Here is a 23,853-nt window from a genome sequence, read left to right on the forward strand (position 1 = left end):
ACATCCCATATTAGCAAATCATTTATGAACATTGACTTACCCCCTGCTGCGTCCTGTGAGCCGAGTTCCAGCCTCGTTTTGGCGTTGATGAAGGTAGTCCGGCTAGTTTGCTGGGGCTTAAAAAATAAAGCATCTTGCTTCTCAAAACAATATGCGTTCAAAAGAGAAATACATTTGCATCACAAAATCGTTCATCCAGTAAAAGTCAGACCTCACAATCGCTTGGCACTATTTTCTCTTTACCTTCGTATCACTACGGGCTGTGTAAACCGTGCAGACCGAAGTGCAGAGCGAGCAGTCTCCTGCTTCCGAGCAATAAACACCGTAACAGGTGCGGCTGTCAGCAGGTGGCTGCACGCAGTGATATGAAGGGAGAGAAAATAGCGCCAAGCGATTGTGAGGTCTGACTTTTTCTGGAGGGACGATTTTGGGATGCAAATGTATTACTCTTTTGAACGCATATTGTTTTGAGAAGCAAGACGCTTTATTTTTTAAGCCCCAGCCAACTAGCTGGACTACCTTCGTCAACGCTAAAACGAGGCTGGAACTCTGCTCACAGTACACAGTGGGGGGTAAGAAAATGTTCATAAATAATATTGCTAATATGGGATGTCATACAGCTTCATGTCAAAAGAGGCGAACTATCCCTTTAACAAACTATAATACCTCCAAACACATTTAGGGGTGTGTTGACTTCATATGTGGTGTATTTTAGGAGTAATTGTACTGAAATGAAATTTGAGTTGATGTTTTTTTTTTATTTTTTTATTTGGTCTTAAATATGCAGCGGGCAAATATGTTTAACATTTGGTTATGAGGAGTAAAAATGGACCAGAGATTGGACTTTAAAGGCTGATCCTGAAGTTTGAGCGTAGTGACACTGAAGTTAGAAGCTGAAGTTATGGTGTGTGGAAACAGCAGACTCAGAACGAGTGGGAGTACGACAAACGGCCGCACTTTACATCCTTTGTAAGCCTCGGCTGCCGGGCGACCTTTAATGACGGCTCACCCTGCGCTCCTTGTATGTACATAACGTTATTGTTGTCACACACTTTGCACCCCACCTTTTTTTTTTTCTTTCCTTAAGTGGGTATTCCTGGTCTGTTTTTTGTGTGCATTCGTGTCTCTGAAACTCCGCTGACCATTCAATGAAATATAAATAAACTTTATGGCTTGCAATCATTTCCAAGTGGTCTGAATTTGGCTAATGCATTAAAAAGTCTAAATCAGAGTTTGCTGCATATGTAAACTGCTTTCTATCCTCCAAATCACAGTGAACATAACGTACGTCTGACTGACCTGGAGGAAAGTTGAAAAAACCTAAAACAAAGCATTTTTCTTGTGGAGACCCGCAATCTGTATCACCCACAATGCAATTTCAGCAATTTCAGTTCTGCTTCAAAGTGTAATATGTTGTCTTAGCCACAGCTAATAAAACAACCTCTAACTCCCCTGGATTTTTGTTGGTGTGGTTTCCGACCTGCTTTAACATCAACGGGAGAATTCAGATCAGAAATGTATCAGATTTAGCTCGCCATCCTTTCAGAGCCACACTGAGCCTTTCAGATACGAGGTTAGTGGACCTGGATGCACACTGGAGAAACAGACACTTGAGGCTGCTTCACTCAAGTTTGGAGAGAATACTTTTCCTTTCATAATTTCATGGCGAAGAAAGATTTTCAAGGGGCCATCACGAGACCTTGAATAAGGGCATCTGGACTTATTTGGATCTTGAAGATGTGTCACCTCTCAGCGGAAAGGCTTCTTCCGTTGTGAACTAGATGGTTACAGTCACACGTGTCACTGAACCCCCCTGACCAATGTGCATGTCGTTAGAGCCATTATCACCTCTGAATTGGCTACCTGCCTGAAAGGGTGGATTTTGGTCACAGGATCGAAGGTGTGAATGATTGTGAAACTGCCTGGGGAGGAGAGACTGCATGTGCTGCACTGCAGGTGCTGTGAAGGTGATACCCGAGACCACCTCTCTGTTCAAAGATGTTTTTTCCAGCTTAACAACATCCGCATTCACACTGTAGGAACCTTTGGCAGTTCCTGTAACCTTTTAAGGAACGGGGCCGTTTTTTCCCGCATTCGCACATACAGGAACTCGGGACCATCGCCCTCAGTTCCTATAACCATTTTAGCTCCTTCTCCTCAGCTGGGTCTGTTCTGGGTTCTATAGGAACACATCTGACGGAGGTGTTTGGTGGCTGGTAGCTCCGCCCCTTGTCATGCTGTCACGGCTGAAATGTTTCCTCATACGACACGGACACAACCGGCGCGTGTTTAATAAGTTAAACTTACACGTGGTCTCCTTTGTCTGCGGCGCTCTGCTCTCCTTCCTTCATGAAACGAAGAAGTATGGCCTGCGCTCGATCCTGACTCTCTCTGTGAGCTCTTCCAGCCTCGATGTTAGACACCCGATGTGATCGTCCATGATTAATATCACCATCATGCAGACCATGAACACGGTGGCCTCCCCGCTCTCCATATTAGCTTCTTTGTGGTGTTTTTTTCTTCTCTCCTTACTTTTCGCTGGTTTTGTTTTGTTTTGTTGTTGAATGTGGCGCTAAAGTAACACGTCACTGTCGCAGACGGCTGCGCCGCATCAGTCCCGACTCATGTGCGTATGCAGACTGAAACAGTTCCGCTGGGGAAGGACAGTTATCAGAACGAAATTCGAGGAGGACCGTTCTTAGAACGGCTCTGTCCAAATGCAGCTATAGATGGCTTCCTTGATTCTTCTCTTGAACCATCTGTCCAGAATGTGTACATTACCGTCCTTTTTCCATGCGATGCAGTCTGCCGAGTCCTGAATGTGACAGTAACCACCTGCTCTACATATCAGCTAATCCTCCCCTCCATCTGGTTCAGAACTGAAGAGCCTTTCAGATGAGAGGTGAAATGTCTTCAAGGTCCAAAAAGAAGTCCATTTGCCCTTATTCAAGCTCTTATGATTACCATGACCTGGATGACTGAGAATCTTCAACAACATTTTTCAATGCCAACACATCCAACACACAAAGACACTATGAACCTTTTAAAATCAGTATTTTCATTGGCTATGTATCATAATGTGCAGTGGATTTAACACTGTCCATTAAAGACAGGGATCAAAGTGTAAACTCTGAGGCAGAGATCGGCAATGCGATGACCTGGATAGTCTCCCCTGACCGTGTTCACTCACTATATCTCAGATGTTTCGAAATAGATGGAAGTCTGTTTAGAGAGTATGTGACCTTCATCTTCTACTAAATACTTTCCCTTCCACTTTTGATTTTTCTATTTTTTTTCCTTAATTCAAAATGAGGCAGTGAGGTGGGACTGACCCTGCAGAGGAACGCCGTTTACCCTCCACGTCGTGGTCGGCTGTGGGGTCCCGCTGGCAGAGCACTTGACGAGCACATCGGAGCCGATCATACTGAGCTGACTCTCCGGCTGCGACACCCACTCTGGAGGCTCTGGGAACACACAGTCAGCAGGGTGTTATCAGATGGGCGTCAGCATAAAGGAGACATTAAACCTTTTCAGGGGGACCATACAACCCCAGTTATTGAATGGGAATTATTCAGTACAAACGAACGCTGCGTTTACTGTCCGTGACGTGCAGACATGCACCCACAGAGGGACACTTCTCAGCAGAGTATCTGTCAGCACAATACAGGAAATACTTCTGAAGTGTGCCACAACAAGTGTTGCTTTGTAAACGGCTTTACATGTGCAGCTTCTTTCTCATTTATCCACAGATTCAGCTACACTTCACTGTACTACACTTTACTGTACTAAAGTAAGTATATTCAATGAAGTACTTCATATTTCTGCTTCGCTACTTTCCAGAAGGTAATATTGTAACTTCAGCTTTTTGACACGTGTCAGAGAGAGAAACTTCTGAGTCTGGTTTCACGTGAAGCTCAATCACGTGAAGTTGTCCGATATTTCATAAAAAAGCAAAAATGAGAGAAAAGCTTTGTTTTTTTTAATCTTTCCTGTCAAACTGATCATCATCCAAAAAGTCAGATTCATCTAAAGATAATGGAGAAGAGGTGCATTCATTCCGTTTAATATACAATAAACTAATTCACCAGTCACACGGCCCATCGTGACCATCATAATTCTTCTCTACTTTTCCCAAAGTAACTTGGTTTGATCCAAACTTCTACCAGTGTGGGGATCATTTCATATTGCTTTATGAGTCAAAGATCTTAGAGCCCTGAACCACCTTTTAATGGAACACTCAATGCTGTGTCATCAAACTTATTGTTCTTATAGCAGAGATCAGTATATGCTTCAATTATTCAATAACCTCAATTAAGTTTCATATGATAACACCCCTGCAGGCTTTACACCTCTCTTTCCAACTGTTACCTTCGACTGTCACTGTGAAGTAATGGACGTCTTCTCCGAGTGGGTTTCTTGCTTTGCACATGTACTTCCCGCTGTCCCCCTGTTCTGCGCCCGGTATGTGGAGCAGCTTCCCGTGATTCTCCTTCGTTGCTTTTTCGGGAAGTTGGTGACCTATCTTCACCCACTCCACCTCGGGAGTAGGTCTGAAAAATATGGGACAAAGGTTCAGTCCTAAAGCTAAATACAAACATCCAAAACCAGATTTCAGTTCAATTCAATTCAATTAATTTTTATTTTTATAGAGCCAAATACAACAAATGTCATCTCAAGGCACTTAAATAATAAAGTCCAATTCAAGCCAATTGTAATTCAATTCATTGTAATCATAATTATTTATAAAATAATCCAATTCATTCATATAGAGCCAATTCAAAAACAATTTCCTAGCTAAGGAAACCAACAGATTGCATTTGTGTTCAAATCACACGAAATGAAATGTGTCGGTGGACGAAGGGACTGATGTGTATTCACTCACATTCCCTGTGCAATGCACTCCAGTTTCAAGTCCTCTCCTTTGACCAGCTGTATCTCGGATCTGGCACCAGGGGGCGTCATAAGAGAGGCTTTCCTCTCCAGAATTGCATTAGCTGAGACAGAATTGCAGAGAATTAGACAGAGAGCAACAGAGATCCGAACACAGCCGGTGAAATTCACTCTTCAAATGGCACGCTTACCACTTTCAGGACTGTCTCTATCTCCTGACATGATGGTGGATGACACACACGGCAAAAAAGGAAAAAAAAAAATTAACACGTTGACAACGAGGATGCGAGATGAAAAACACCAAGACCAAAATCAACAAGAAACCGAAAAAAAGATGCACATAAATAAGACGGCACGACACTGAGATGGCTTCCGAAGCGTCGCTTTTGAAGGTGAGCATAAGTGACCGTGCTCAGAGTGATCGGCGCTCTGAAAACCAATCAAAGTGGGCATCATGCTGGTTCCAAAGGCAAACGGAACTCAGGTGAAGACAAAAGAAGCTGACTCGACACCTACTTGCTTTGACGATGACAGACATGGCGTTCTTCTGAACGATGGTTCGTATCGTTGGGAAGGCGGCGAAGCAGCAGTAGTCTCTCCTGCTGTCCTTCTCCACCGCGTGGGAGAAGTAAAGGTCCCCGTTCAGGCCCGTTGACACCCTCTCGTCCTGTTCGATGTGCTGGAGGTCTGAGCGGGGAGGCGATGGTGGAGATTTCAGTCACTTATCGACCCCCTGGGTCTATTTCTTTTAGCAGCTTTTGATTCAACGCCAAAACATCAGGAGTGTTTTATCTGTTATATTTCCTGCTTGTTTTAGAACTTAATCAACGCTGCAGTCAGACATCATAATTACACACTTACTAATCAATAATTCAATATCCATTCTGACATTTTGTCAGCCTGGTGTATTTCATGCCTGTGGCAAGGTGAAGCTCTCAAATCGAATTTACAGATAAGTGTTAGTCCACTCAGCAGGGGTTTGTAACAGCTGACACATATTCAGATCACTCACGTTTAAAGGGGATTAATTCAGAGGATAAGATGGTGAAGCTTTTCCTCTCTGAATATTAATGAAAACAATGGAACATAGATATAAAGATAATGCATCACTTACTGATAGTCATCCAGTAAATCTGCAGAGGAGGGACGCCTTGAGGTGGGTCACACTTCAAGGTAAAAGGCTGGCCTTCCTCCACCACAACAGGATCAGGGGTCTCTTTAGGGAATTTTGGAACATCTAGCAGGAAAAACAACAACAACAAAAAGAAAGAAGAAAACCTTGTAAATGGAGTCAAACATGAATGAATGCACTCTATGTTGCAATTCTCCTCTCCTCCAGCAGATGGCGGTAGCATCTTTCCTGAATTAAATGTGGAGCATGTGTTTTCTGAGCACTGTACAGTATCATTCAGCACTCCTTTCAGTCCAGGCCTGCAGAAAGAAAACAGATATCACTGCTAGTTCTGTGCGAGGCCCTGTCACCTCTGCTGGGCGGCTGCTGCCCAGCCAACAGAGTCCAGATCCCCTGTGGAGTACATTTTATTCATTTATTTGGATGTTTTGGGAGTATTTACTCTGTTAACTGCACGTGGGGGATTAAAAACAAGAATAAAAGTGTTGCAAAGGAGATTAAATGAACTGTTTTGCTATTTGAGAGCTGTGGAGGAGATGCTGTGAGGGTCGGAGCGTTCAGCAGCTTCTAATACAATCAGATGCTCACAATGGAGAAGTGGAATCATTGCATGGGGCTGCCAATTCTGAACAGAGCACCACACACACACACACACACACACACACACCAAATGCAGGTTACTCACTGGGCACAATGAACTCAATCTCCTTGGATATGGCGGTCCCCAGTTTGTTTGAGGCGGAACAGCGATACGTTCCCTGGTACTCTGTTAGGTTCCCATTATTAGGTATCACAAAGGTCCCAGAATTCTCTTCTTTCATCAGGCGGGGGTCTTGAAAGGGGTCGAATTCCTGGCCATTCTTGGTCCATCTGAATCTACATAAAGAAAGCAGTTACTGAGATGTCCCGTCTTTCAGCTGAAACTGCAGCCTCCTCCCTTCCCAAAGTTCAACACCAAAGCGCCCGAATGCAACATGTTGATGGTAAAGTGTCGTTGTTGGTATGTGGCGTTTGTTTGGCCGCTAATAAGCTCTCTATTCTTCTCTTCTCTCATCTGAAGTGCTGGAGAACTCAGTACTCACTCTGGCTCGGGATTCCCTTTGGCTTCACACGTCATGGAGAAGCTCTCTTCAAAAGGGAAGGCGATGATGGAGCTGGGAGACTGAGCTGTGATGGTGGGCAGCTGCTCAACTGGGCAACAAACAGACAAGCAGGCATGAAAATGAGAGACACAACATGGGCATCCACACAGAGAGCTTTTTCAGAATGATCTCACATGAACTACAGCAGCGGTTCCAAACCTCTTCAGATTTTGCATTTTGATCATTCCAAACATGCTGACGCTTAAACTTATTCGTATTAATGAGGGGAAAAGAATCCCTTTTTGACAATTCACATTCAACTTGTGGCCATCTGGAGGGTTCTGATCTACAGGTTGGGAACCACTGCACTATTTTATCTGTCACAGTATGAGTCTACAGGCAGAATCTCATGAAAAACGTTTAATATTGACAATGAAATATCTGTGAAACAGGCACCGCTTCAGTTTGGAAATATGAAAGCTTTGGGTGGGCGTTCGGACAAAATCATGGGTGATGATTCACATCGCATCATTAAACAGATCAATAATTGTTTCTACTTCCCGATTCTAAGTAAACCGAGCGTGGGGATGCTTGGTTAGGGCCAGGCTCGCTGGATGCACCGTGCGGCTCGGAGGCGCACCGTAACTCATCTTGACGACAGCGAGGTGGACACAGGAGCGGATCGCCATCATGAAAGAAGCGTTGTTCATGAATGTTACTGTTTACACTGGTTGCGCAGGTTAATTACACGAGCTGCGTCTCCGGTGCCGTGTCGGCGTTCGCTTTAATCCCTTAATTGATTCTTTACAGGCCAGCTGCCTGTGCAGAGGTCAGAGTAAGTTTTCTCCTCCGTATTCAAGCTACTTTTTGGTTAATAGCGCTCTGCTTAAGTTCTCCTTTCATATGTTAATAACTTAAAAGAATTTATTTGGCTTGGTGTAGAATACACTTAATGCTGCCCCTCTTAATACAACGTGTGTGGGTTTAATTCGAGATGCGCATTTGATAGAAGTCATTGGTCTGGCATTCTGTCATCATAGGTATCCTCTTCTGTAAATGCTGCAGCATCTTCATTTTCAGGGGATTTTATTCGTCGAAACCACTGGTACCTTTCTCTCCTCTTTGCTGAGTAAAGGAGGAACACCTCTGTGTGCTCTGGTAGGAGCTCCATCAATCATCCAAGGAGCCATGCACACAACTAATAACGCGACCATGATTTCAACTGACTTTGTGGGGAGATGGTAATTCACACCGTCAATGGTGATTCTGCCCCAAAACAAATATTCAGAGGATCTTATTTTATGTCCAGATCGCCCACCCCTACAGTGAAACCAATCATGTTGTTAGACCAGTTTTATTGTGACGTACTAATCTTGATGAGTCTCGTGCGGTTACGGCATGTGCTGAATGAATGGGATGGATCCTAGAAGCAAATTACCAGCATTATGGAGTCATGACTGATGCCACATGAGACAGAGGTGCAGAACATATGGAAGCTGCTGCTTAGTTCTAAAACCAGCAACAGAACGGCGGAGGGAACTTACTGTTGACGTGACCCAAAACTATATAATCCATGGCAGCGGGAGGGAAACAAACAAAACAAAATCAGTCAGCAGTTTGGGAATAATCCCCTTCTTGTCACAAGTATTCTCTGTACAACATCCCTTTAAACAGAGGACAGAACTCAGATTTTCTGACAGTAAGCCCCAAAATGCCAAAAACCTGTCTGAACTGTTTAGTGGTTGTTGTTCTTATTGTTTGTTGGTTGTTGCTTTTTTTTAATCTAGCCCTCGAGAGATATTTCTGAATAATTTAGAGGGAGAGGTTTGATATGCGTTTCCAAGGAAACTGGGATACACACGGAGATCCAACACAAAAAGAAACAACACCGTGATTCAAACAAGATGATTGCTGTGAATATATTCAGCTTACAGAACGCCTGACAAGTGTAACAGCTCTCTATGGTGTGATTCACTACCCTGTAAATTATTCAACACACTTTCTCTCTGATAAAAACTAATCCAAGGACAGGTTCTCTGTGGATGAAAGACGGACAATAAAGGACTGTAAAACGTTCATCCTTTCTCTGCTTCATCAATGCTTTTCTTGGAGCAGCTGATACTGAGTCTTCAGGACATACAGACACGTACTGACTCCCCATTACAAGCCGGAGCACACACTCAGACTTGTAATAACAACAATGACTTGTCCCTGAACTCCACACTCAGGCAGCCCACCCTCTTCATCCCCTGGAACGAAATGAGCAGGCAGGGTTTCCAGCGAGAGACGCGTGATGCTTTACATCACAGGACCACCGTGCAGGTTCTCAGGCTGGCTAACAGAAGTGGCTACAGACAAACAGCACGGACACAACTTCAGAAAAAAAAGAATAAATCTCAGCTTTGCGAAGCAAAGGGCTGCCAGACAGACGCCATGCTGTTCCTCTTTCTGCTGGAGCAACCGGTGACCGAACCTCTAACAGCAGCTTTACTACGTACTGGTTAAGAGGCCGTTTGGTGGAGCAGAGTGGGGCAATGAAGTGCAGAACTGGGTGTAGATGGTTCTCTAAACTTTCTTCAGATATTGTACATTTCTCAACAAAGAGATTTTACTTCTCATACATCTTTTCCTTGTAAAATCGACAGAAACTGTCACACAAAAAACACAATATCTAAACAAGCTGAACATATTGACGGGGTAGGGCTGGGCGATTTGGCCTAAAAATAAAATCTCGACTTTTTTTCTAACTAATTTCTAACTTTTTTCTAACATATTTTCTTTATTGACACAATTGAGAATTACCAAATGACAATGCCTCGCAGGGCCCATTCTCCGTCAATAAAACGCACGGTCAGACTCAAATATGGGTGTGTGGTTCGGCTGGACCATGGGTCGGTAGTGGTGGAATAATAAACCATGTTTTGCAGCTGCTCTGCAACTGTAGCTCTTGTTTTGTTCTATAAATTGGGCAATGCAACAGTTGATACTTCGGGTCTATCGTTGGCAGCATCTTAATGAACCCGTTTTTTTCTCCGGTATAGATGGGGACCACATCTTTTGCTATGTAATCTGTCACCGCATCTGTGATCGCCTGCCACCTTTCTTGTCATAAGGAATGGCTTTTGAAAATGCTGCTGCCAAGGTTACCTGCTTTTTTGCAGGCACTTTGTGGCTTGAGCTAGCATCTGCATCTCTTAGTGCTGCACACTCCTGCCATTCCACCGCATGTCTCTGTCGGAGGAATAAGTTTGTTGTGTTCCCATGTTTTGCAGCGATCGACTTTCTACAAACTTTACACAGCACAGTTGTTTGTTCTATGTCTGACCGCTTGTACCCGAACCACCTCCATACAACTGAAGTAGAATTTTTTTTTAGAAAGGAGTTCTTCTTCATCTCTGTTTGTTGACATTTTTATTGCATGCTACGTCTGTCGGTGCCGCGGGGAATGTGATCGTATTAGGCAAAGTGGCTGAGTTCTGAGTCTGGAAAGTGAGAGAGTAGGCTACTACGGAGTCCCTTAAAGCAAAACAAATCTGCGGATCCAGAAATGTTTTTAAATCACAATTTTTTCAGTTCAGCCATTTCAAAAACCGTAGGAAAATAAAATTGCGGTTTAATATTCAAACCGAAAAAAAAAAAAATTGCCCAGCCCTACGACAGGGTAAACTGTCAAAGGCTGGAAATGACTCTACGAGTTAAGATGCAGTTAACTGAAGCTAAGTGGCCTGAAAACAAACATAAACATCATATAACATGTCCTCCTGCGTATATAATACAGGCAGTCGGCACATTCACATGAAACAAATTATTGTGTTAGTGTGACCAAACCTGGACTTTAAGATGCTTGTGAACATGTTACTCTGAACTAAACTGTACTAAATCAAGCTAACGCACTCAAACTCGACTAACTCACCCAGATAATACACTTTGGGATCCGATCCCTGCGTATATATACGCTGAACTGGACTCAAATGGGCCTAAGTTCCATCTTTTTGCACCCTAAACTTGAATTCAGCCACATTTACATGGACAATGATCTCCCACAGAGAACGTTAGAAAGAGCAGAATGTTTTTTCCACACAGAGTCAAGACGTCACAGTCACACTCGTGTATCGTGTTACAAAGACGTTGGCCCACTTAAATGGCCAAGTCGAGATGTAACCGACTCAGCTGTGCGTGTGACCGAGCTGACCGAGAGGCCGAAAAGGGAAGTTCCTTCTGGTTTCAACTGCGAGGTGAAAAAGTTAGTTTTTCTCAAAGTGAAAAAAGGGAAAAAGAAGTGAAAGGTTCTCATGTTCTCAGAATAGATGCAAACACAGGCACTTTGACTTTTCCACCCACGGCTTCTCAGTGCTGCTTTATCACAGCTGTTTGGCAGTTATGTCGCTGTTCTTTAATATCAGCTCTTAATCACCTGAAATGTTTGAAAAAGTCTTTAAATTAAAGTCTGGAATTTGCACTTTAATCCCATCTGAATGGTTTGATTTAGAGTTTTACACTGAGAGGCAGAGGGGGAACGCCATGGAGGGCGCTGCATTCTGCACTGCATGTGGATGCAGTGGTGCACTTAGATGTATGCATTTTTTTATTCCACACCTGTATTAAGCTGAGACATGGCCCAATTTCCCTTTAACGTTGCCAAAATTCAATCTGAAAAGTCTCAAAATGAATTCAAACAGTGATTTCAGTGTTTAGTAGTGAGGACACACATAGTTCACCAGTTTCAATTTAGTTCTTGTCAAGCAGATTTTCAGGGAAACATCTGGATACTTAGCAGCAAAACATTTCGTTGTGTTGACGTGAATGCAGACTGAGCTGATAACTCATTAATGACTAACTGTTATTATACAAACATCTACCAGAAAGGCTTTAATTACACTGAACTCATCTTCCAAAGTTCAATGAAAGAAACAAGTGTATGTTTGGAATTGTCATTCCTCATTCCTCATAGACATTTTTAAATCCAGGTTAAAAACATTTCTTTTCTCATGTGTCTATGCATGAAATCTGCACGATATCTTTTAATTTATCTGGACTGTTGCTTCATTTTAAATTCATTTAAATTATTTTATTTGTCTCTCTTTATATTCTTTTATGTATTTTTAATGCTTCTTGCACTTGAATTGTTTTGTACATGAAATGTGCTATACAAATAAATTTGATTTGATTTGACAAACTGATGTGAGCTGCCCGATTTACTGGAACAGTCACTGAATCACCTGTAAACCTTCCTGCATATCTGGTGGAAACGTGTGACTCGGTGATGTATAATAACGCAATAAAGACTCACCCTCGAGTGGGATATCAATGGCTGTAGTTGCATGCAAGGCACAAAAGCAGGCGATCACGATCAGCGTGGCGGGCAGTCCCGGACTCCTCTGTAACCTCATGATTTCACTGCAGGATGATGGACGTTCTCAACAAATAAGCCTTCTCCTCTGCGTCCTCAGTTCATTTCTCTGGTGGGCTGAAGATGTCGTACCTGTGAAAGCAGCACAGATGGAGAAGGCCCCATGAATCCACCCACCTGCTGGCAGACGGAAAGGCAAACCTCAAACATGACAAATCCCCCGTGACTGAGACTCTGACTGCTCTCTGCTCAGCCGGGCGGCAGCTCACACTTCACATTTTCACTGCACCGGAAGGGACTTGATTCTCAAATGCAGAAAATAAAATCTTCAAAGGAAATATTCACTTTAAAGCCCCCCATCGTCCTTTTCCCCTGCGGCTGAGAGTCTTGTGTTGTCGATGGAGGGGCGCTGCAGAAAGAACATTTCTGTGTGACAATTAATGTATAAATAAACAAATATATACGGGGAGCCTGTGGATTTATCAATGCATGGCAGATGTTCAACATTACTCCCAAAAGGGGCATTTAGTCTGAAACCAAGCCAAGACTGAATTCGACACCAAAATTACCATCAAAGTTAGGCTGTGCTCGTTTGATCCGCACGGCCACAATCTAATCTATTATTGCAGCCGAAGACATGAAAAACAAGCGTAGTTAGGAGCCAGACGGAGTGAGCTATCGGCATTCGAACTCTGAAAGGTCGTAGAGTACAGAGCGCTGCGTCATTTTGCAGCTAACAGACCAAAGTCTGGACCCTAATGAGCAAAAGGTCTGGGCTGCTGAACTAAAGGAGGGTGAAAAGAGCAGAGTAGGGGAATTGTAAAGTGTGAAGTGATGCCTTGTAAACCCTCTGGGGTGTCAGTTCATTAGTCTTCCTCATATTGGCTCTGACCCAGCTTAGCAGGTCATGCTGGACCTATTAGCCCAACAGTTAACACAGCCAATAATAACAAAATAGAGTGATAATAGGCAAACGCTAAGAGTTTTAGAGGAACGTGAGCTCGTGAGGCCGACGGTCTACACCAGAGATACTCATTGCGCGGCTCGCGAGCCACATGCGGCTCCTCAAGCTTTAATTGGTGGCTCGCACTCGCATAGTAGCTTATAACAATATGGTAAAAATAACAATACATTTTTTCAAATAACACACAGCGAATACTGCACAGTATTAAGTATTTTTATTAAGTATTAATTAAGGCTTAATGGTGTTTCCTAAAGGGGGACACTGTTAAACCTGGCAACGCAGCCTGCTTAAACCACCGCCACACTTGACCGCAGTGCACGCGGGCTCCTTTAGCCTTTTTGTGGGATGTTTTATATGTAGAAATGCAGTGACCAAGATATGAGCCGTACAGCAGCTACTGCAGGCACCCCCAACCAGCTACGCAGTGTCTTTAAGACAGCCAATTCCTCACTCCAACTCCTGCTCTTTTCTAATTGTCCCCCTGCCTCAAAGAATTCAATAAACGCTGGGGTCAAACTGCTGTTCGAGAGTTCTAATTGAATAATTGGCCACAGGACAACAGAGGCGGTGTCACCCTTTTCCATCCCGTCCGTGACCGAGCATGCACTCTGAACTTTTCCTCCATGCCAAACGATATAAATTCTTACTCAATGTTGGCCTTTTCTAAACCAACATGTGACCTCTACGCAACACCCACCCACACCTCCACCCAGGTTACAGGACACTAAGGGCGCTGCACATAATACTCATCAATCCCACTCAATCACAATTCTCGCCTATTGACTTTGGTTCCAACATAAGATTTATGTGTCAAAGTTAGAAGTCATTTAGAAGAATGCCCTGGGCTTTCCTTTGTTTCAGCTTTTCCCAGACGCAGTGATTTATGTTGGGGAAACAAATCCAAATCAAAAAAGTGGGGGCTTTGCACTAATTGGTTTGTGCTTGTGTTGGTGAAATTGGCCTGGTTAAGAGGAGTGGAGTGGAGTGGTGGGGGTGGTGGTGGTGGTGGTGGGGTGGTGTTACAATCCCCACAAGAGAATGTTTCTCATTATCTTGTGTTGCTGGCCAAAATCTTTTACCTTCTTAACACCAGCTTAGATGGATTAGAGTTTGTTCAAACCGTGCTCGATCATTTGCCCTGTGATTTAATTTGTTCTCCCCCACTAAAATATTTATTGAGGACCAACAGCCATCTGGCTGAGGGAGGTCCACTCGCAGCTTAACTGCTGCGAGTGATAATGTCTACATTGAAGTCAGAGGGTATGGTGCCTGTTGGACCCGTATCATTGAGGAGCCCCCCCATCAGAGCTCGCCTGATTTACAGACCGCGGGCTGTTGCTAATCCCCGCCCCCTTTCGGGAGCTATCACACCATCCTGAGATTGATGAAGCTGGCAGGAGGTTAAAAGCTGCTCGCTGTGGGAAGGCCGGTCTGAACCTCAGCCTTGCTTAGCCAAAGCTCAGAGGGGACAGAAGCCCAACGCTGGAGGGGAAATAAAGCAATCTGCCTTCATACTTTGGAGCTCTCTCTGAGTGAAAAATGTAGAACACTTTGGCAACTTTTTCCCTCATCAACATGTCATGGAACTACCTAGAACCTTCACGTTCAGGAATGTGTAAAAGGGAAAAAGAACATTCTATACTGTCCGCAGATTATGTGTTTCATTGGAAAATAATTGTCAGATTTATTATTGCAGACAGTTGCCATTATCAGATGAGATTTTTCTGCCATATTTGCTTGGATTGGAAATAATTGAACTGCGTGTTGATAGCTTTAAATAATGTTTTCATTCTCTCACACCGCTTCTGGTTACAGAAGCTTCTGTGTCTGTCATATGTAAAGAAAGTGCACCACAGGGGTTTGCATGAATACAATCCAAATGAAACAGAACCACAGTAATAAAGCACCAGATTATAGGCCCTGGATATTCTTTAATATATCTCCCATCATAACAGGAGATTTTCTTTCTTTTTGCACAAACCTTCTACTTGAAATAATAAAAGCAGAATACCACAGCGTACCTGTGCCGGGAATTCCATGCTTTCTTAGTTACGGCGTATGTTCACTATGTACATGTTGATTGGACAGCTAAAGCTTAAAGGCTTGGTTAGATGGTGTTAAATGGCAGCTGAGAATATGGGTTCCCATCACCTGTTGGCGCTTTGTGAGCAATTTCCTCTCAACGCTACGTTTCTCACACAGGTCTACCCGAGCTGTAGAAAAAGTTTTGCAAAGACCAAAAAAAGTAGTGATGTCTCTGCAGATATCAGAGTGAGACTCGGTGTCAGCTCGTTCTCGGTCTTAAGGGACAAAAATATCCTGATTGCGAAATCCTTAAAGGCAACTAAACACCTTCCCATGACCCGCGGGAGTGTGTTTTGTAACTATTACAGACGCCTGAGGGGATGATCCTGAGAGCTATCACAGCATTTAAGGACAGCACTGCACTGTATCCTACAGACGCTGATGGAACATCATTTCTGCTGAACAAGACTTCCTGAGGTATCTAAGCTGGTTTCCTATTTTTGACTGGTCTGAGACGTTGCCATGTGAGATGTTGCGGTCGGTAAATGTGTCTCCCAGAAAAAGGTGATCCATGCCCACTTTTACAGACGACCACTCCACAAACACGTGTGAGTGTCAGGTAGGGTGGGTGCGAGGAAGGATGCGGATTCTTTCAAAAAACAAAACTTGGTTTATTTTCAAAAGAGGTTTCAATAAAAAGCGCAGCTGAGCCGGATCCCAAAAACTAAACTGTGACAAAAACAAAACATGACTATGGCTTGGAATAGACTTAGACTTAGACTTTCTTTTATTGTCATTGCACAAAAAACACAGGTGAGTCTTGACAACGAAATGTCGTTCCTAGAAAAGGTACTTAACTTAGTTGTGACGGGACACGAGAGACAAGTGTGGATCTGGCTATGAGCATGGACAAACTGGGAAATTAAATACTGTGGAGGGTGATTGGTCATTGAGTACAGCTGATGGGGAAAACACAGGTGAAGGAAGTGAAGCTGATTCAGTAGAAAGAGAGAAAGGCTGTGTTCGAAACCGCATACTACATACTAATCGATCAGACAGTATGCAGAGCGTTTACCCACAATGCATTTCGCTCCTGCCCGAGCCGAAATCAGCCGGCCTGAAGCTGATTTCGCTTAAGCTCTAAACTCTGTAAACTTTAGCAACATTTGAAACATTTTCAGGCGAGAAAGTAGTCGTTTAGATCCCCAACAGGTTGAAAACCTGACAAAATACCGGCTACTTTGTTCCCACAAATTCGGCACTACTAAAGCTAGCCGCATTGAGTAACGCACTTCCGGTTATTTTCACAAAATAAAATACCAATTGCCTTTTATCATAGAGAAAGCCATTACGATACAATTGAGTGTGTGTTTGACCGGAAGTTGCCGCTGCTTCAGGTGGAGTTTAATTTGTGTTACCTTTCGTAACAGCGCACACCCCCAATCTAATTCCTGTCAGAGCTCCACTCCAACTGTCTGACTCCCTGAGCATGTCAACTGGGCCACTTTCCTGGCAGAAGTGTTCATCTCTCCCGAAGTGTGTTGATCCCAGAGAACCGGTTAGATTTAGCTTCCCTTCTGTCGTGTGATAGTCTTATTGGGTTCCCTTTACAGCATATTTATCATTTTCTCACGGAAAACTCTTCCCAATTGCAAGTGGCTCAAATAGTGTTTCTAACACGCCGCTCTGCTTCACCTCTGTTCTAATCTCTTGTTGGTGAGTTAATTCCAAGAGTCTTGCAGCTCTTCTTCACACTAGAGTAAGCGGTGTAGTCTTTATTACTGTGCAGCTTCCCCCGACTTTTATTCACTCAGAGCATTTCTTGACTGCTACAGTTTAAAATCTGACCTATAAAAAAAAAAAATAAATAAATAAATTAAAACGGGAAGAAAATCCAAATCCCGTTTCTTTGAAAATTCTCCACACTTGTGGGTGTGTTGTCCGGCAACGGGGTGGGGTCCGAGCTCGGCCGTTCAAGGCTCACTACAGTAGGCTGTTAATTTGGCACCATCTGCTCCCCTTCTCACACAAAGACAAAACGGCTGGAGAAGTGAGGGCCTACTGTAGTTTAATGTGCCTGCCTGTAATAGGATTAAGAAGATCCTGGTCTTGTCAGGCTGGATTAAAATATTTTCTCAGCTAAAGGCGTGCGACGGGAAGATGGCGGCTCCACACGCCCCTCTCACAGTCCAGATACTCTCTGACTCTCATTTCATCATCAAAGAACAATTGCAACCACAGTTAAGCTGATTAACACTAAGCAGCTGTTGACTCGTGTTGCTTCTCCTCTGTGTGAAAAAATGCGGGTTTTTTTTGTTGCTTTTGGTCATTTTATTTCTCCTAACGGATTCTAATTCGGGTTGCAGATTTCACACACTGTCTGCGTCTCAGAGAAAAACAAGGGCTGCGAATGGAGGAACTGAGCTTTATCTTTGTTTTTCTCTCCTCACTCCGCTGAATTCGGAACAGATTGTATCCTGACCCTTGGCAACGTCTATTAACTGTTGCATACTGAAAGCTTTGCCCAGCAATTCATCCATTATTAGACTGTTAGTGGCAGAGGAGAACACGGAAAACAAGGCGCTAAATGAATTTAGGAAGTGGGACCAGTATCAGATCATTTGCTTGCCTCGCTGAGACCTGGCTCGATATTGCTGCACTTCAGAAGGCGTGACAATTCAATTATTTTAGGAGTCTGTAGCATTTGAGAGCGAAGCTGGACTGAGGAGTGGCAGGATGAGGATGGAGGAAGCTCAGGGTGGAGGAGTGAGCGTAGGGAGGCTCAGTTGGAGATGGATATAAAGTGGCTGAACTGATGAACTGAGGGGTTTGTGACCTCGTGTTCCGTGTGAGCTAATGATGAAGGACCCTCATGACCCCACAAGAACTGCAGTCTGCTGTGAGGGGGGGGCTACTGCATAAAGCCTGCAGTGACCCTGCAGAGCCGTGTGGAACTGGACATGCTGGAATATGAGCTATTATCATCTCGCTCATTTAGCAATAAAACAGCTCAAGAGGTTTTCATCTCTTTGGTAATTTTTCAGAGAGCGTTGTGTTTTCATTTCACGAACAAAAGAGCATGATGGCTTCTCCGGGTCTCTAATTAGCTGCTCTTTTGTTCCTGGAAGCGGTTTGTCTCTAAAACACAAAGCTCTGCTCATAACAGAGCTGTAAGTAGCTCCTTCGTGTAAAGAAAGCAGCTCTGCGCCAACCCCTCTTTTCCGGATTGTGATTTTTTTTTTAATTATATACTCCAGAATTGTTTCTAAGCTTGAGACATACCTGAAGCGATCGTCAGAGCATGTCACATGATGACAGCGTAGAGAATCATGTTAAAACAGTCAGGATAAAACAGTCGGGTTAAAACAGTCGGGATAAAACAGTCAGGTTAAAACAGTCGGGATGAGAACAGTCGGGATGAAAACAGTCGGGTTAAAACAGTCAGGCTAAACAGTCAGCATAAAACAGTCGGGATAAAACAGTAGGGATAAAACAGTCGGGTTAAAACAGTCAGGTTAAAACAGTCGGGATGAGAACAGTCGGGATGAAAACAGTCGGGTTAAAACAGTCGGGTTAAAACAGTCGGGTTAAAACAGTCGGGATAAAACAGTCGGGATAAAACAGTCGGGATAAAACAGTCGGGTTAAAACAATCGGGTTAAAACAGTCAGCATAAAAGAGTCGGGTTAAAACAGTCAGCATAAAACAGTCGGGATAAAACAGTCAGCATAAAACAGTCGGGATAAAACAGTCGGGATGAAAACAGTCGGGTTAAAACAGTCGGGTTAAAACAGTCGGGATAAAACAGTCGGGATGAAAACAGTCGGGTCAAAACAGTCGGGATAAAACAGTCGGGATAAAACAGTCAGCATAAAACAGTCAGGATAAAACAGTCGGGTTAAAACAGTCGGGATGAAAACAGTCGGGATGAAAACAGTCGGGTTAAAACAGTCGGGTTAAAACAGTCGGGATAAAACAGTCGGGACAAAACAGTTGGGTTAAAACAATCGGGTTAAAACAGTCGGGTTAAAACAGTCAGCATAAAACAGTCGGGATAAAACAGTCGGGTTAAAACAGTCGGGTTAAAACAGTCGGGTTAAAACAGTCGGGATAAAACAGTCGGGATAAAACAGTCGGGTTAAAACAGTCGGGTTAAAACAGTCAGCATAAAACAGTCAGCATAAAACAGTCGGGATAAAACAGTCGGGATAAAACAGTCGGGATAAAACAGTAGGGATAAAACAGTCGGGTTAAAACAGTCGGGATAAAACAGTCGGGTTAAAACAGTCGGGTTAAAACAGTCAGCATAAAACAGTCGGGATAAAACAGTCGGGTTAAAACAGTCGGGATGAAAACAGTCGGGTTAAAACAGTCGGGTTAAAACAGTCGGGATAAAACAGTCGGGATAAAACAATCGGGTTAAAACAGTCAGCATAAAACAGTCGGGTTAAAACAGTCAGCATAAAACAGTCGGGATAAAACAGTCGGGATGAAAACAGTTGGGATAAAACAGTAGGGATAAAACAGTCGGGTTAAAACAGTCGGGATAAAACAGTCGGGTTAAAACAGTCGGGTTAAAACAGTCAGCATAAAACAGTCGGGATAAAACAGTCGGGATAAAACAGTCGGGTTAAAACAGTCGGGATGAAAACAGTCGGGTTAAAACAGTCTGGTTAAAACAGTCGGGATAAAACAGTCGGGATAAAACAGTCGGGATAAAACAGTCGGGTTAAAACAATCGGGTTAAAACAGTCAGCATAAAACAGTCGGGTTAAAACAGTCAGCATAAAACAGTCGGGATAAAACAGTCGGGATGAAAACAGTCGGGTTAAAACAGTCGGGTTAAAACAGTCGGGATAAAACAGTAGGGATAAAACAGTAGGGATAAAACAGTCGGGATAAAAAAGTCGTGTTAAAACAGTCGGGTTAAAACAGTCGGGTTAAAACAGTCGGGATGAAAACAGTCGGGTCAAAACAGTCGGGATAAAACAGTCGGGATAAAACAGTCAGCATAAAACAGTCGGGTTAAAACAGTCGGGATAAAACAGTCGGGTTAAAACAGTCGGTTTAAAACAGTCGGGATGAAAACAGTCGGGATAAAACAGTCGGGATAAAACAGTCGGGATGAAAACAGTCGGGTTAAAACAGTCGGGATGAAAACAGTCGGGATAAAACAGTCGGGATGAAAACAGTCGGGTTAAAACAGTCAGCATAAAACAGTCGGGTTAAAACAGTCGGGATAAAACAGTCGGGTTAAAACAGTCGGGATAAAACAGTCGGTTTAAAACAGTCGGGATGAAAACAGTCGGGATAAAACAGTCGGGATGAAAACAGTCGGGTTAAAACAGTCAGGTTAAAACAGTCGGGATAAAACAGTCAGCATAAAACAGTCGGGTTAAAACAGTCGGGTTAAAACAGTCGGGATAAAACAGTCGGGATAAAACAGTCGGGATGAAAACAGTCGGGTTAAAACAGTCGGGTTAAAACAGTCGGGATAAAACAGTAGGGATAAAACAGTCGGGATAAAAAAGTCGGGTTAAAACAGTCAGGTTAAAACAGTCAGCATAAAACAGTCAGGATGAAAAAGTCGGGTTAAAACAGTCGGGTTAAAACAGTCAGGTTAAAACAGTCGGGTTAAAACAGTCGGGATAAAACAGTAGGGATAAAACAGTCAGGATAAAAAAGTCGGGTTAAAACAGTCGGGTTAAAACAGTCAGGTTAAAACAGTCGGGATGAAAACAGTCGGGTCAAAACAGTCGGGATAAAACAGTCGGGATAAAACAGTCAGCATAAAACAGTCGGGTTAAAACAGTCGGGATAAAACAGTCAGCATAAAACAGTCAGGTTAAAACAGTCGGGATGAAAACAGTCGGGTCAAAACAGTCGGGTCAAAACAGTCGGGTCAAAACAGTCGGGATAAAACAGTTGGGATAAAACAGTCAGGATAAAACAGTCAGCATAAAACAGTCAGCATAAAACAGTCGGGTTAAAACAGTCGGGTTAAAACAGTCGGGATAAAACAGTCGGGATAAAACAGTCGGGTTAAAACAGTCGGGTTAAAACAGTCGGGATAAAACAGTCGGGTTAAAACAGTCAGCATAAAACAGTCAGCATAAAACAGTTGGGTTAAAACAGTCGGAATAAAACAGTCGGGATAAAACAGTCAGCATAAAACAGTCAGCATAAAACAGTTGGGTTAAAACAGTCGGGTTAAAACAGTCGGGATAAAACAGTCGGGTTAAAACAGTCAGCATAAAACAGTCAGCATAAAACAGTTGGGTTAAAACAGTCGGAATAAAACAGTCGGGTTAAAACAGTCGGGATAAAACAGTCGGGATGAAAACAGTCGGGTTAAAACAGTCGGGATAAAACAGTCGGGTTAAAACAGTCGGGTTAAAACAGTCAGCATAAAACAGTCGGGTTAAAACAGTCAGCATAAAACAGTTGGGTTAAAACAGTCGGAATAAAACAGTCGGGTTAAAACAGTCGGGATAAAACAGTCGGGATGAAAACAGTCGGGTTAAAACAGTCGGGTTAAAACAGTCAGCATAAAACAGTCGGGTTAAAACAGTCAGCATAAAACAGTCAGCATAAAACAGTTGGGTTAAAACAGTCGGGATAAAACAGTCGGGATAAAACAGTCAGCATAAAACAGTCAGCATAAAACAGTCGGGATAAAACAGTCGGGTTAAAACAGTCCGGATAAAACAGTCGGGTTAAAACAGTCGGGATAAAACAGTCGGGTAAAACAGTCGGGATAAAACAGTCGGGTTAAAACAGTCGGGATAAAACAGTCGGGTTAAAACAGTCGGGATAAAACAGTCAGGTTAAAACAGTCGGAATGAAAACAGTCAGGTTAAAACAGTCGGGATGAAAACAGTCAGGTTAAAACAGTCGGGATGAAAACAGTCAGGTTAAAACAGTCGGGATAAAACAGTCAGGTTAAAACAGTCGGGATAAAACAGTCGGGATGAAAACAGTCAGGTTAAAACAGTCGGGATAAAACAGTCGGGTTAAAACAGTCGGGATGAAAACAGTCGGGATGAAAACAGTCGGGATGAAAACAGTCGGGATGAAAACAGTCGGGATAAAACAGTCGGGTTAAAACAGTCGGGATGAAAACAGTCGGGATAAAACAGTCGGGTTAAAACAGTCGGGTTAAAACAGTCGGGATGAAAACAGTCGGGATGAAAACAGTCGGGATAAAACAGTCGGGATAAAACAGTCGGGTTAAAACAGTCGGGATGAAAACAGTCGGGATAAAACAGTTGGGATAAAACAGTCGGGTTAAAACAGTCGGGATGAAAACAGTCGGGATAAAACAGTCGGGTTAAAACAGTCGGGTTAAAACAGTCGGGTTAAAACAGTCGGGATAAAACAGTCGGGTTAAAACAGTCAGCATAAAACAGTCGGGTTAAAACAGTCGGGTTAAAACAGTCGGGATAAAACAGTCGGGTTAAAACAGTCGGGATAAAACAGTCGGGTTAAAACAGTCGGGATGAAAACAGTCGGGATGAAAACAGTCGGGATAAAACAGTCGGGATAAAACAGTCAGCATAAAACAGTCGGGTTAAAACAGTCGGGATAAAACAGTCGGGATAAAACAGTCGGGATAAAACAGTCGGATTAAAACAGTCGGGTTAAAACAGTCGGGATAAAACAGTCGGAATAAAACAGTCGGGTTAAAACAGTCGGGATGAAAACAGTCGGGATAAAACAGTCGGGTTAAAACAGTCGGGATAAAACAGTCGGGTTAAAACAGAATCCCGTGTCTGCTAAAACAACTCATAGATGCTGCCACCGTCCTCACTCTCAGCATGTCTATGGCCAAAGGAAAGCTTTCAGACAGTCCCTGCACCTGTCCACATCACAGCTTTTTTTATCATCCTCCCTCTGATCTGCTTCTCTTTGAAGTCCCCCAGGAGTGCCTCTTGCTCGGGACAATAATCACATTAGTGCGTGATCCCCACCGAGTCGCCGGCAGAGAGATGAATTCATAAGTTGGACTGTGGGGACAGGAGTATTACTTTTTTTTGGGGAACTAACACAGTGTGCTCCTCTACACATTCGTTCACTTCCTCTGACTGATGCTGGCAATTTCCCCCGGACCAAACTGTGCCACAGCAACACATGATCGATGGCTCCTATATCCCAAATCCTTACCTCCATCAGACCCAGAGGCAATTTTATTTCTGCCAACAACTACGAATTTCCCCTGCCGAGGCACAAAAATCATATCCGTCTGCGCTGTAATCCCCTCAGATGTCTCATAAACATGGAGTCAAAATGATCATTTCGGCCTGTGAAATGAGAGGCTCCCCCGCTCACTGAAAAGTGACATTCTGAACATCCTGCTCTGTGCGACGGCGGAACATCTGGACAGCGTTACCCTGGGTAAGCTGTTTGACACA

At 43.4% G+C, this 23,853-nt stretch overlaps 1 protein-coding gene across 10 annotated transcripts in view; it reads right to left on the bottom strand.

Moving 5' to 3' along the window:
• chl1b (cell adhesion molecule L1-like b) overlaps positions 1–23,853 on the bottom strand; it is a 70,871-nt gene that overhangs the window by 20,892 nt on the left and 26,126 nt on the right. For 6 of the 10 annotated variants that reach the window (XM_075460238.1, XM_075460239.1, XM_075460240.1 and 3 more), the window contains 10 exons: positions 12,395–12,586; positions 8,649–8,666; positions 7,105–7,213; positions 6,708–6,898; positions 6,005–6,127; positions 5,407–5,577; positions 5,082–5,105; positions 4,883–4,994; positions 4,369–4,550; positions 3,333–3,464 (listed from right to left, as the gene is read on the bottom strand). In XM_075460238.1, the coding sequence (XP_075316353.1) occupies positions 3,333–3,464; positions 4,369–4,550; positions 4,883–4,994; positions 5,082–5,105; positions 5,407–5,577; positions 6,005–6,127; positions 6,708–6,898; positions 7,105–7,213; positions 8,649–8,666; positions 12,395–12,494 (1,162 nt within the window). In that variant the 5' untranslated portion in view covers positions 12,495–12,586. Of the gene's footprint in view, positions 1–3,332; positions 3,465–4,368; positions 4,551–4,882; positions 4,995–5,081; positions 5,106–5,406; positions 5,578–6,004; positions 6,128–6,707; positions 6,899–7,104; positions 7,214–8,648; positions 8,667–12,394; positions 12,587–23,605; positions 23,630–23,853 lie in introns of those variants that run through there. The other 4 variants (XM_075460242.1, XM_075460244.1, XM_075460245.1 and 1 more) reach the window with 4 other exon arrangements.

The sequence above is a fragment of the Odontesthes bonariensis genome, chromosome 3 (genome assembly GCF_027942865.1).
Source record: "Odontesthes bonariensis isolate fOdoBon6 chromosome 3, fOdoBon6.hap1, whole genome shotgun sequence".
In the NCBI taxonomy this organism is placed as follows: Eukaryota; Metazoa; Chordata; class Actinopteri; order Atheriniformes; family Atherinopsidae; genus Odontesthes; species Odontesthes bonariensis.